Consider the following 13164-nt stretch of genomic DNA (forward strand, 5'->3'; position numbering starts at 1 on the left):
AATAACAGGCTGAATATCATCAGTATGATATTCCTATTCCTGCATATGTAATCAACCACTGTGCATAATCTGCAGTCAGCAGAAGCTTGCATGTTGATTTGTCTTCTAAAAGTTCAGTAATGTTGTGTCACAGCAATATAATCAACATTCTTGCCATCAATTTTAACATGCATTACTATGCATTTGTTGCCCACTAACTTTTGCTTTAATCACGTTCTGGTTGCCTTGTGCACTGTTCAATGTATCCATTGTCATGACTGTAGCTTTCCATGCCTGTTCTATTAAAGTTATGCATTTGGAACTTAAAGACAAACCCTTCAATTGCTACTTGAACAAAGCCATAGTGCAGTGTTAGTGCGAAATGGTGTTGCATATGTTTACTGCCAGCACCAGTTTAACTTGAATGAGCAGCCTGTAGATTCATATCGGCCATCGTTTCTGGAAATCCAAGGTTAATATGTATTCGTACCCGGAAGAAGTACCACTTTTTTGGTTTTGAGATAAGTGATGACCGATGCAACAGGAAAATTGAGTTCATTGATCGAGAGAAGGCTTTTGCTCAGGTGTTGAGGGAGGAAGTCTGGAGAGGCGTTAGAATTTGCAAAGTACCTGAGGAGGAAATATGACTATTAGAGGATATGTACAAGAAGTATGGACAGATTTATCTATCAGCCGTGGATACATCTGTCGATGACAGTATCGGTAGGAGTGACCACCTCACTGTCCTTGTGGAGGCTATGCCCCACTTTCACATTAAGGATATACTCTATTGTGTGTGGCACTACCACCTTGCTAAATGGGATAGATTTCAAAGAGATCAAGCAACTCAAGACTGGGCATTAATGAAATGCCTTGAGCCATCAGCAGCATATTGCACTCAATCTGTACCCACATGACCCAAATATCCTCCACTTTGCCATTGGGGGATCAACCCAGGATCAATGAGGAGTGCAAAAGGGCATGCCTGGAACAGGCCCAGGCATACCTAAAAATAAGGTGTGAACCTGGTAAAGCTACAACATAGGACTACTTGTGTGCCAAACAGTGGTAACAACAAGTAATTCACAGAACGAATTAAACAACTCACTGGAACAGGAGGCTCCACAAATATCCCCATCCTTCAATGATGGAGGATCCCAGCACATCAGTGCTAAAGATAAGGTTAAAGCATTCACAACAGTCTTCAGCCAGAAGTGGATGATCCATCTCAGGCTCCTTCAGAGGTTCCCAAGCATCACAGAAGTTGGACTTCAACAAATTCAATTCACCCCACGTGATATCAAGAAACGGCTGAAGGCACTGCAAATTCTATGGGTCCTGACAATATTCCGGCAATAGTCCTGAAGACTAGTATTCCAGAACTTGACGTGTCCCTACCTAAGTTTTTCCAGTACAACTACAATACTGGCATCTACCCGGCAATGTGGAAAATTGTCCAGGCGAGTCGTGTACACAAGAAGCAGGACAAATGCCCGGTCAGTCTATTCTTGATCATCAGTAAAGTGATAGGAGAGGTCATCAACAACGCTATCAAGTGGCACTTTTTTTAGCAATAAGCTACTCACTGACACACATTTTGGGTTCCGCCAGGGTCACTCCGCTCCAGCAGTAGTAAGAAGACGATTACTCCAGACCTTACCCCACCCCTAGCTGAGCTGTTCCAATACAGATGCAACACTGGCATCTACCTAGCAATGTGGAAAATTGCCCAGGCATGTCATGTACACAGGGAACAGGATAAATCTAACCCAGGCAATCACCTGAGAGTAGTCAGTCTACTCTCGATCATTAATAAAGTGATGATCATCACTCAAATGGTACCTACTCAGCAATAACCTGCTCACTGACACTATGTTTGGATTCTGCCAAGGTTACTCAGCTTCTGATCTTATTCCAGCCTTGGTTCAAACTTGGACAAAATACCTGAATTCCAAAGATGAGGTGAGAGTGACTACCCTTGACATCAAGGCCACATTTGACTGACTATGTCATCAAGGAACACTAGCAAAACTGGAATAAATGGGAATCTGGGAAATCCCTCCGCTGGTTGGAGCTATAGCTAGCACAAACGAAGATGGTTGTGGTGGTTGGACGTCAATCATCTCAGTTCCAGGACATCAATACAGGAGTTCCTCAGGATTTGGGCTAGGTCTAACAATCTTCATGTTACATCAATGAACTTCCTCCCATCATAAGGTCAAAAGTGGGGTTGTTCGCTGATGACTGCTGCTGAGTGGAAAAGATGGCCACAATTGTGCTGTAACGTACGATGGTAAAAGTGGACAATACGCTAGCATTGTACCATGAGGCATGGTGGTAAAGAGGACAATATATTTGTCTGTGTGAAAATTAGCTCTCTGCAAAATGAATTGCATGGAAGCAGACAGAAAGACGACTTGAAACTGGACATTTCATTGTTAACACTTTGTTTTAGAACATCGAGAACAAGGTTCTCTCTCTCCCGCCTCCTCTCTCTCCTCTCTCTTCCCTCTCTCCTCTCCTCTCTCTCCTCTCTCTCTCTCTCTCTCTCTCTCATTGTCTCATTGATTGAATGAACTATAAACTAAGAACTAAAACCTTATAAAACAAAGATTTCATCAGCACATTCAGACCTGAGTTTGAAAGCTTACAACGGGCACTCTCCAGAGCGGGCCAGGCCAAGTTCACTCTTCAGTGTGTAATAGACTTTTGATTCAAACTGTGAGTCTTGTACCTTATGTAACTGTTTAAATATACATATAGCTAAAGTCTTAGAGAAATAGTAAAATTGTATTAATTGAATTGACAATGAGTATTCAATTTGTCTGCTTTTGTCACTTGATGTCAGCAGAGGCACCAACACTGTACAATGTTCAGCAGCATTCTCAACTCAGATACTGAAGCAGTCCATGTCCAAATGCACCAAGACTTGGACAATATCCACATTTGGCCTGACAAGAGGCAAATAACATTCACTCCACACAAATGCCAAGCAATGACCATCTGCAACAAAAGGATCTAACCATCGCCCCATGACATTCAATGGCATTGCCATTGCTGAATCCCCCATTATCAATATCCTGAGGTTTATTGACCTGAAACTGAACTAGCTGTATAACTACTGTGGGTACAAGAGCAGGTCAGAGGCTGGGAACCTTGAGGGAGTAACTTAGCTCCTAACTCCCCAAAGCCCATCTACAAGGCACAAGTCAGGAGTGTGACGGAATACTCTCCACTTGCCTGGATGAGTGCAGCTCCAACACACTCAAGAGACTCAGCACTCAGGGAGTCAGGCGGTAAGTTACTCCCTCAAGGTTCTGATCCTTTCACCCGCTCTTGTACCCACAGTATTGATGTAGCTAGTTCAGTTTAGTTTCTGGTCAATAAACCTCAGGATATTGATAATGGGGGATTCAGCAATGGTCCGCTTGATTTGTACCTGTTCCACAAACATTCACCACCTCTACCATTGACGGACAGTGGCAGCTTTCTACAAGATGCACTGCAGGAACTCACCAAGGCTCCTTAACCTATACCTCCTAAACCTATGACCACTACAATCTAGAAGGACAAGAGCAGCAAACCTCACACTATCCTGACTTGGAAATATTTGGCCTTCCTTGATTGTTGCAGGGTCAAACCCCTGGAATTCCCTCCCCAACAGCACTGTGGGTGTACCTCTACTGCAGGGACTGCAGCGGCTCAAGAAGGCAGCTCACACCACCTACTCGAGGGCAATTAGAGATGGGCAATAAACTCTGGCCTATCTAATGACCCCCATACCGTAAATGATGGCACCTACTTCTTAGCTACAGTTTTGTGTTGACTTTCTTGGAAGGAAATGTTCAGATTTTCAGCATGGAGAAGTTGGTAGCCAACACATGATCTGTATCCTCACAATTCATTAATTATTACACATTGACTTATAGTTCAAAGGAATGCTCTTAATACAAGTATGCACAGACCAAACTAAATTATTGATTTATTAAAAAGAAATGGTTGCATAGGATTCACATTTCATGTTGGAGATTAGCAATGGTTTTATGTAACGTTTTATAAAAGGGTAAAGAAGATTATATATTCCGGCTGTGACATTTTTGTACTGCTGCACATGATGCTAAAAATAATGAAATATTTGTGTGCTATCATATATGCTCATTATGAATAATAGTCTAGTCTGACAGCAGAAATGTTTGTGGCTCATACTCATAACAGTGAACTGTTCTGCTTCAGTAACAACTATGTAATGAAGACTGGCAGCCACTTTCTAAATGCTTAATGCAAACAAAAGCTTCTTTTGTTAAACGCTTGCACAGCTATAAAAGTACACTATTTTTTGCCATGGTTTTCTGTAGATAAAATTCAGTGCTGTAATGTAGATAATCCAAATTTGCAATGCAATGGCTTGGGCCATTTCTGCCGATTTGTGTATAATAACCAGTCTTAATGATGGGTATAACGTCCAAAAGTGTTGTAGAGGCACAGAATGTTTGAGCGCTGTGTAGTGGCTGACCGTGGACTTGTTCTTGTCAGTTCTCACTGATTTTGGTGGGTCATTGGGAAATAGTGAGGAAGACAATGTCATGGCAGGTTGTTAGATACATACTACAGGATTACATGTATATTACCATAAAAATGCAGAGCGAAAATTTGATACTTTCTCTTGTCAGTATCAGAGGTATCTCCCCCCACCTCTCCTTGACCCCCAACCCCACTGGCCACAATCACAGTGTGATTGGAGATTTATTCAAATGATTAAATTAATCAAGCACCCATGCCTTCCATGGGAATAAGTTGAAGTGAATTAATTAGAGGTTCCCTGGTAGATAGATAAGAGAGTTGGATGCCTCATATTTAGCCCTGGACTAGAGAATATGAATGTTTTATTGCTGCTGTTGATAGGAAGTAGTATATTTATCCTTGATCATTTGGATCATTATTAATTCGCCAATTAAATAAAGAAGTTCAATATTGAAAACTGGTATTGTGGCTTGCCTGCACGCATTGCCAAGCAGCTCCGTTTGTTTGAATGACGTTAGCACTTTGGATGGGCCAAGTGGTTGACACAGAATGCAAATCAGAAAAAGTTATTGCTGGCTGGTGATTTTGTTCTGGTTCAAGTGCCTTTGAATCATTTCCCAGACTAATCCAAAGTGAATGACCATGACCGTGAACGTCTGTGCATTCTTTTACTTGCAGGATTTTGTGACCCATTCAAACGATTCCTATTTTTGGGTTGAGTTTGAAAAAAGCTGCCAATTGCTGGAACAAAAAATGTACTTGGGTGTGTTTAGAGTTCTGATTTGACCCAAGCTTGCACTACCTGGTTGAACTGTCCAAGAGAGAGCTCATAGTATGTGTGCTTGGAATGATGCTTCCCATACCAAACAGTTTTAATGTTTAGACAGTGTAGCCATATGTGTTTTATCTATCCTTATCTTTCTCTTGAAAGCCTGAACCTGCAGCTGAGGCTGAGCTTGAACTTCAGTTTTTTTTTGGCCAATGCCTATGACACTAAACTGAAGGCAATTCTGAGATGTGCAGTGTGAACACTTGTCTTGCATCAAGTGGAATTGGGTTAGTGAAGCATTAAATTTAATTATTGTGTAGATATTTTAAAATATATATTGTTACCAGTTTTGCTGGATCTTTCTCTCTTTCCCCTCTTCCAACCTCTCCCCATTTTCCCCTCTTAACTTTCCTTTGCCCGGGTCCCCCTCTGATCGGGTCCCACTTTACCCTCTTTCAGCTGCCCCTTTCATCTGTTCTATGCCCCCTTTCCTTTTCCCCATTTCCACTCTATCTCCTTCCTCACCTTCCCCCTCATTTTCTTCCTTCCCCTGTCGTGCTGGCCCCTCTTCCTCCACACCCCCCTGCCCTTCCTCGCCACCACCTCTTTCCTTTCCCCACAATTTGGCGAATGCCCTCCCCTCCCTACGGTTGCCAACTCTGATTGTACATATCCTCAGAGGTTTCATTGCTTAAGCTGCTAGGCAAACAGCAATTTTTGTTCATATGCAATATTTTATCAGCTAATAAATTAAAGTGTTCAATTAAACAAATTTCGGTGCTTTCTTTTGGGTAGCTCAGAGCAATGTCCAGGACTGGATTCTGAAGATTCCAGGACAATTGTGGACTCTTGACAAACTTACCTCCTTTGACACTGACGCTGCCCAGGTGCAAACCAGTGAACCAGACCCCATTTTCATCTCCCTGTTCTCCCTCCACAATGATACATTGTCGCAGCACTTCTCAGGCCCAGGCTTTCAAACCCTCCCAACAACTCTATCAAATACCATGTACCTTTCTGTAATTGGTTTATCTAAATCATCAGCTTGCTATGTATCTTCAGCTTTAATGATGACAAAGGATAACGGTTGTTCAGAGCTTCGTAAGGTGCATTCCTCTCTATTCATGGCAGTTTCTTTGAGTAAAATGTTGTTTGGATTGGTGAATTTTAATTTTGGAGGTACAGAATGGAATACTTACATTCCTGGGACAATGATGGAGGGTGATTACTTCTGAGTTGCTGAGGAAAACTTATATACTTTCCCAGAAGGGAATGTTTGGGAAGATTTGAGCTGGCCTTCAGTGGTGGTTGAAAACATGTTTAAGGGAAGGAACTGGTCAAATGTCGAATTGATACTGCAAATCCATCACGAGAGGAAAAGGGTGAAGAAAGTGCATACTCTGTAATGTAAATAACTAGAAATTAAAGGTTTTTCTGGAGGTTAGAGGTAAGTTACATGCAAGTTTTGGAGAGTGGGAGATAAATATTATTACTGATGTTTCTGTGATGCTTATAACTTTCAATGTTAGTACAGTAAATTATATTCTTAACTTTAGCCAATCATGCAGAATGCTGCGTCAGTAAATTTTCCGTGTTACAGTGAGGGGAGACGTCTTGTCAATTATACTGCAGCAGGGCTGCCGTAAACTTCAAAACCAACGTTCCAGACGACCCATGAACAGTGCCATGAGAAATCTTTGAGTGTGGAGTCAAATCTGGTGTTTTTTTTGTTTGGCAATAACACTGCAGTGCTGGCTTATGTGATCAATAAATGAATATATTCCAGACAGTAATTAGGAGGAATTATATTTCATAGCCTTTTCCTACGGCTTGACATTTGCGATGGGCAGCATTCGAATCTAAACTTACCTGAAGTTACTTAATTCTCCAGTGACCATGGCAGTGCACTGTACTCATTTGTGTACTAATATGGCACTACTGGATTTCTAAACTAGCAATATCGTGACTTCACTGAGCTGAATATGAAATGCAAACAGAATCTTTTTTTGTAAGTGCACACTGCCCTCTGAACAGGCTTGCATTCCTCAAGATGACAATTTTTATGAGCCTCCCTTTGACCTATGTTCTTTTAAGGAACGCATGTAGTTGCCTTGTTTATGCGTGAGAAATAGTAATCTTTTGTCTTGGTTTTCAGGGACAAAGAGAAGATTGATAAGATAGTAAATTCATTGGGTTTAACCATTCTACCTCGTGATTCACGCCACACGGATCCTAAAGTACACCTTAATGCCATTTGTACTCAGTGGCTTCCCATCTCTCAAGCTGTGTTGTGTATCCTTTAATTATGTTATTTAATTTTTTGGGATTTTATTAATTAACTAATTCCTGATTGACCAAATTATTAGTGATTGTGATTATAACGACTGGTGAATTCATGGTTAAGTTAATCAAAATGTGACCTTTCATAAATTTTGTACATGAACTACAAACTGTTAAGCGTCAGTTTTAAAAGTAGGGAAAGGAGAGTTGAGGGACCATGGGCATTCGATTCCACCACCAGCCAATAACTGAGCTTTGCTGCTCATGAAGGGTCAAGAAGACTCGCTATGCTCCTCAACTAAGCCTTGCTCTGGTACCAGCAACAATTTTTACATTTTGTTAGTAAAACAAAGATAGGAAGTATGTTTAATCTTATCACTCTCTTTACATGGAAAAAATACTTGTGTTACAGGGGAGCAATGGAAGTTTTATAACACTGGAAAGGGGCTCGGAAGTAAAAAGGATGCGAATCCTTGGTATAGACAATTGAAACTCCATTGAATTTATGCCTCTGATTTATTGCTTTGAGCTATTGAGTTCGGCTTCTAAGGTACGGTTATAAAATTAAACTATAAGAAGCCTTTGCAGTAAGTTGTCTGATTCCTTGGCCACCTCTTGGATACAGTTTGGTAAAAGGCTGTGAAGAAGAAAATATATCACTTCCAAAAGACAAATAAAAGGTGAATGAACCTTGACATGTTAAAAATAGCTAATGTCTACTTGAACCTAGCCTCATACATGTTTATTACATTCATGCTTATATTTACATAAAATAAATATTATAAACGGCATCCATTCTGAAAGAGATTAGCATTTTACAGTAACCATCAGGAACATTAATAATCACACGCTGTCTGGGGTCTGAAACTTGTAGAATATTGAGCTATCTAACATGTGTTATTGCTTTTGCTCTTCCACTTTACTGGCTTTGTTCCAGCTGCAGAGGATCCTTAGGGTTTCTACTTCTATTACTTCACTGTGCCAAAGAAATTGGGAGAACTCCCATCATATTTCATAGATCAGAAATAAAATCAACCCCAAGGCAACTAAAACTGAGGTTGATTATTCTTCCTCATATCAGTCGTGTGCTGTGGTCTGCCAGTTGACTCAAAGTCCTTTGGGTTTCAGGATGCAAATGATTAAACAATGGCCTTCTGATGCCCCCAGGATGTTTCAAAAAGTGCCTTTCTTGGATAATATGGCTACAAAATGTCTGGGTTAACATATCTGTGTTAATTGTTAGATTTGGTTTATACCAACCCATACTTGCTTTTTAAAAAATGTGTTGCTGCCTTCTGGACATTTTGGATTCTAAGGTAACTTTGTATTACTTGTACCCTGGCACAATTCTCTTGTTGCAAACCTGATCAAAGTCCCTTCAGAATGTTGTACATTTCAAATAGACTAACTCTCATTCTTCTGAACTCCAGAGAAGGTAGGTCCAATTTACTCACTCTCTCATTATGAAATAGCCTTTTATCCCAAGGATCGAACAATTGAACCTTTAGTGTTTTTGCACCTTAAATGCAAGCATTTCCTTCCTTCAATATGGAGACCAAAACTACACAGTGTAATCTAATTGTGGTATTACTAAATGGATAAAGGGTTATTGGGATAGGGTGGGGAAGTGAGCTTGGATGGAATACTCTTTCAGAGGGTCGGTGCAGACCTGATAAGCCAAATGGTCTCCTTCTACGCTGTAGGGATTCTATGATTGTCTTGCTGAAATTTGGAAAACTGGATCAACCGCTATGTAAATTTGGGTAATAGTGGGCAATGTTCCATTGCTATTGCACCGGTGGGAATGGATAGTGACTTCGACAGAAGGAGAATGTTGCGTCATCCAGGTTTGACTCTTGGAGATTTCACTGTATTCTCTTTTTCAATTCTTATCAACAAAGTGAGTAGCCTGACACTTGCTCACATATTTCATCTGCCAGCTTGTTGTCTGTCCATTCACTTAACCTGTCTATACTTCTTTCCAGCCTCTTTGTGTCCTTTTGCATCATCAGCAATCGTAGATGCATTTCTGTATCTTCATCTAAGTAATTAATATAGATTCTAAATTAGATTGTAATATAGATTAGAAACAGCCGAGGCCCTCCCAGTACTCTTATCATTCACAGACAATCCTATCAGTCACAGCCAGCCAACTTGAAAATGTGCTATTTATCACTACTATCCACTTTCTGTCAATTAACAAATCCTCTATCCGTGCTAATACATTATCTCCAACTCCATGACTTGTGTTATACTTTATGGAATGTCTTTTGGAAATATAAGTATACTACATCTACTGATTCTCCATTTTCTACCCTATTACTTCCTCAGTTATACATGGCAGTGATGAGACTACATCTGGATTACTGTATGCAGTACTGGTCTCCTTATTTAAGCAAAGATGTAAATGCATTGGAAACAGTTCAGAGAAGGTTTACTCGATTAATACCTGGAATGGGTGGGTTGTCCCATGAGAAAAGGCAAGACAGGGCTAGGCTTATATCTGCTGGAGCTTAGAAGAGTAAGAGATGACTTGATTGAAATATAAGATCCTGAGGAGTATTGACAGGATGTGGAAAGGATGTTTCCTCTTGTGGAAGAATCCAGAACTAGGGTCACTACTTCAAGCTAAGGGATCACCCATTTAAGACAAAGATGAGGAAAACTCTTGTCTCTGAGGATTGTAAGACTTTGGAATTATCTTCAGTGGTTGGCAGAGTTTTTAAAAATCTTTAGAACATAGAAAAATACAGCACAGAACAGGCCCTTCGGCCCACAATGCTGTGCCGAACTTTTGTCCTAGATTAAGAACAAATTAATCTACACCCCATCATGCTACCGTAATCCATGTACCCATCCAATAGCCGCTTGAAGGTCCCTAATGTTTCCGACTCAACCACTTCCACAGGCAGTGCATTCCATGCCCCCATTACTCTCTGGGTAAAGAACCTACCTCTGACATCCCCCCGATATCTTCCACCATTCATCTTAAATTTATATCCCCTTGTTATGGTTTGTTCCACACAGGGAAAAAGTCTCCGACTGTCTATCTATTTCCCTGATCATCTTATAAACCTCTATCAAGTTGCCCCTCATCCTTCTCCATTCTAATGAGAAAAGTCCGAGCACCCTCAACCTTTCCTCGTAAGACCTACTCTACATTCCAGGCAACACCCTGGTAAATCTCCTTTGCACCTTTTCCAAAGCTTCCACATCCTTCCTAAAATGAGGCGACCAGAAGTACACACAGTACTCCAAATGTGGCCTTACCAAGATTTTGTACAGCTGCATCATCACCACACTGCTCTTAAATTCAATCCCTCTGCTAATGAACGCTAGCACACCATAGGCCTTCTTCACAGCTCTATCCACTTGAGTAGCAACTTTCAAAGATCTATGAACATAGACCCCAAGATCTCTCTGCTCCTCCACATTGCCAAGAACCCTACCTGTATTCCGCATTCATATTTGTCCTTCCAAAATGGACAACCTCACACTTTTCAGGGTTAAACTCCATCTGCCACATCTCAGCCCAGCTCTGCATCCTATCTATGTCTCTTTGCAGCCGACAACAGCCCTCCTCACTATCTGCAACTCCACCAATCTTCGTATCGTTTGCAAGTTTACTGGCTCACCCTTCAACTCCCTCATCCAAGTCATTAATGAAAATCACAAACAGCAGAGGACCCAGAACTGATCCCTTTAAGGCAGAAGTGGATAGATTCTTGATAACCAAAGGGATGAAGTCAGGGGTAGGCACGAATGTGAAGTTGAGGTTAAATTGAGGTCAGCCATCATATTGAATGGCAGAGCAGGCACGATGGGGGCCAAGTGGCCTACTCCTGCTCCTAATTTGTATGTTTGTACGATTGCACAATTTTCATCAAAATTTAGATACTGACGCTGTCCAAATGTACCACGACCTGGACAATATCCAGGATTGGGTTCACAAGTAACATTCGTATACCACACAAATGGCAGACAATGACCATCTCCAACAAGAAAGAATCTACCCTTCGCCCCTTGACATTCAATGGCATTACAATCACTGAATTCCTCACTATCAATGTTGTATGGTTACTAATGACTAGAAACTGGACTAGCTTTATAAATACACTGGCAGCAAGAGCAGGTCAGAGGCTAGGAATCCGACGGTGAGCAACCTGCCCTCCTGACTCATCACAGCCTGTCCACAATCTACAAGGCACATGTCAGGAGTGTAGTGGAATATTCTCCACTTGCCTGGGTGAGTGCAGATCCAACAGTGTTCAAGAGGCTTTACTCCATTCAGGACAAAACAGCCCACTTGATTGACACCCCACCCACAAACATTCACTCCCTCCACTGATGCACATGGCAGCAGTGTGCACCATCTGCAAAATGCACTGCAGGAATTCACCAACCCTCCTGAAATAGCACCTTTGAAATCGACGACCCTGCCATATCGAAGGGCAAGTAAGCAGACACATGGAAACACCATCACCTGGTTGCCCTCCAAGCTATTCAACATCCTGAAGTGGAAATATATCGGCTGTTTCTTCACTGTCACTTGGTCAAATCCTGGAACTTTTCCCTAACACCACTGTGGATGTACCTACACCACATGGACTGCAGGGGTTCAAGAAGGCAGCTCACCCCCACCTTCTCAAGGGCAAATAGGGATGGAAAACAAATGCTGGCCTAGCCAGCGATATCCATAAAAATAATTTACCTTATTGAAAGAGGAAATGCAGTGTATGATGTGTGTACAGATTTTCAAAGGGTGCTGGATGAAAGACTTATTGATCAAATTAGTCATAGAATCCCTACAGTGCAGAAGGAGGCCATTCAGCCCATCGAGCCTACACAAACCATCCGAAAGAGCACCCTACCCAGGCCCACTCCCCTCTAAACCCATAACCCCATCTAACCTTTGAGCACTAAGGGACAACTTTACCATGGCCAATCCACCTAACCTGCACATCTTCGGACTGAGGGAGGAAACCAGAGCACCCAGAGGAAACCCACACAAACACTGGGAGAAAGTGTAAACTCCACAAAGACAGTTACCTGAGGCCAGAATTGAACCCGGTTCCTGGTGTTGTGACGCAGCAGTGCTAACCACTGTGCTAGCATGCTGCCCCATGATATTAAAGGGAATGTTCCAGCACGCATAAGAAGCTCCTTAAAGAAGCCAATATAGGAACAAATTGATATTTTTGGACATGGATGAAAGGTCGGGTAGTGCCCCCAGGAGCCTGTGTTCAGACCATTGTTGCTCATGATGTAGGTAAATGATTTGCGCTAAAATTCTGAATTGCGATTCCATATGAAAATTTCAGATGAGACAAAAGTGTGGAGGTGCAACTAACTGTGATGAGTGACCTCAGGAGGGCATTGTGCATCTCAATGAAGTTACCATATTGAGAATATTGATGTCAAGTTAATTTAAATAAGAAGCAATATAAAATGGTAAAACTTTGAAAGCAGTAGAGGGATAAAGAGACTTTGTTATTCAATTACAATTTGAAATGGGTCTTGTTGAAAAAGCAGGGGATAAAAAAATTGATCTTAGGTTTTAGAAGCATACAAAAATAAAGAGGTAGTGTTAAACCTTGTACAATTTGTTTATTTTG

At 41.4% G+C, this 13164-nt stretch overlaps 1 protein-coding gene across 1 annotated transcript in view; it reads left to right on the forward strand.

Annotated features, from left to right (window-relative positions):
- Positions 1 to 13164, forward strand: part of efl1 (elongation factor like GTPase 1) — a 405088-nt gene that overhangs the window by 94022 nt on the left and 297902 nt on the right. Inside the window, exon 10 of the mRNA XM_038813286.1 lies at positions 7425 to 7561. Within this exon, the coding sequence (XP_038669214.1) occupies positions 7425 to 7561 (137 nt within the window). The remainder of the gene's footprint in view (positions 1 to 7424; positions 7562 to 13164) is intronic.

This window comes from Scyliorhinus canicula, chromosome 12 (assembly GCF_902713615.1).
Source record: "Scyliorhinus canicula chromosome 12, sScyCan1.1, whole genome shotgun sequence".
NCBI lineage: Eukaryota > Metazoa > Chordata > Chondrichthyes > Carcharhiniformes > Scyliorhinidae > Scyliorhinus > Scyliorhinus canicula.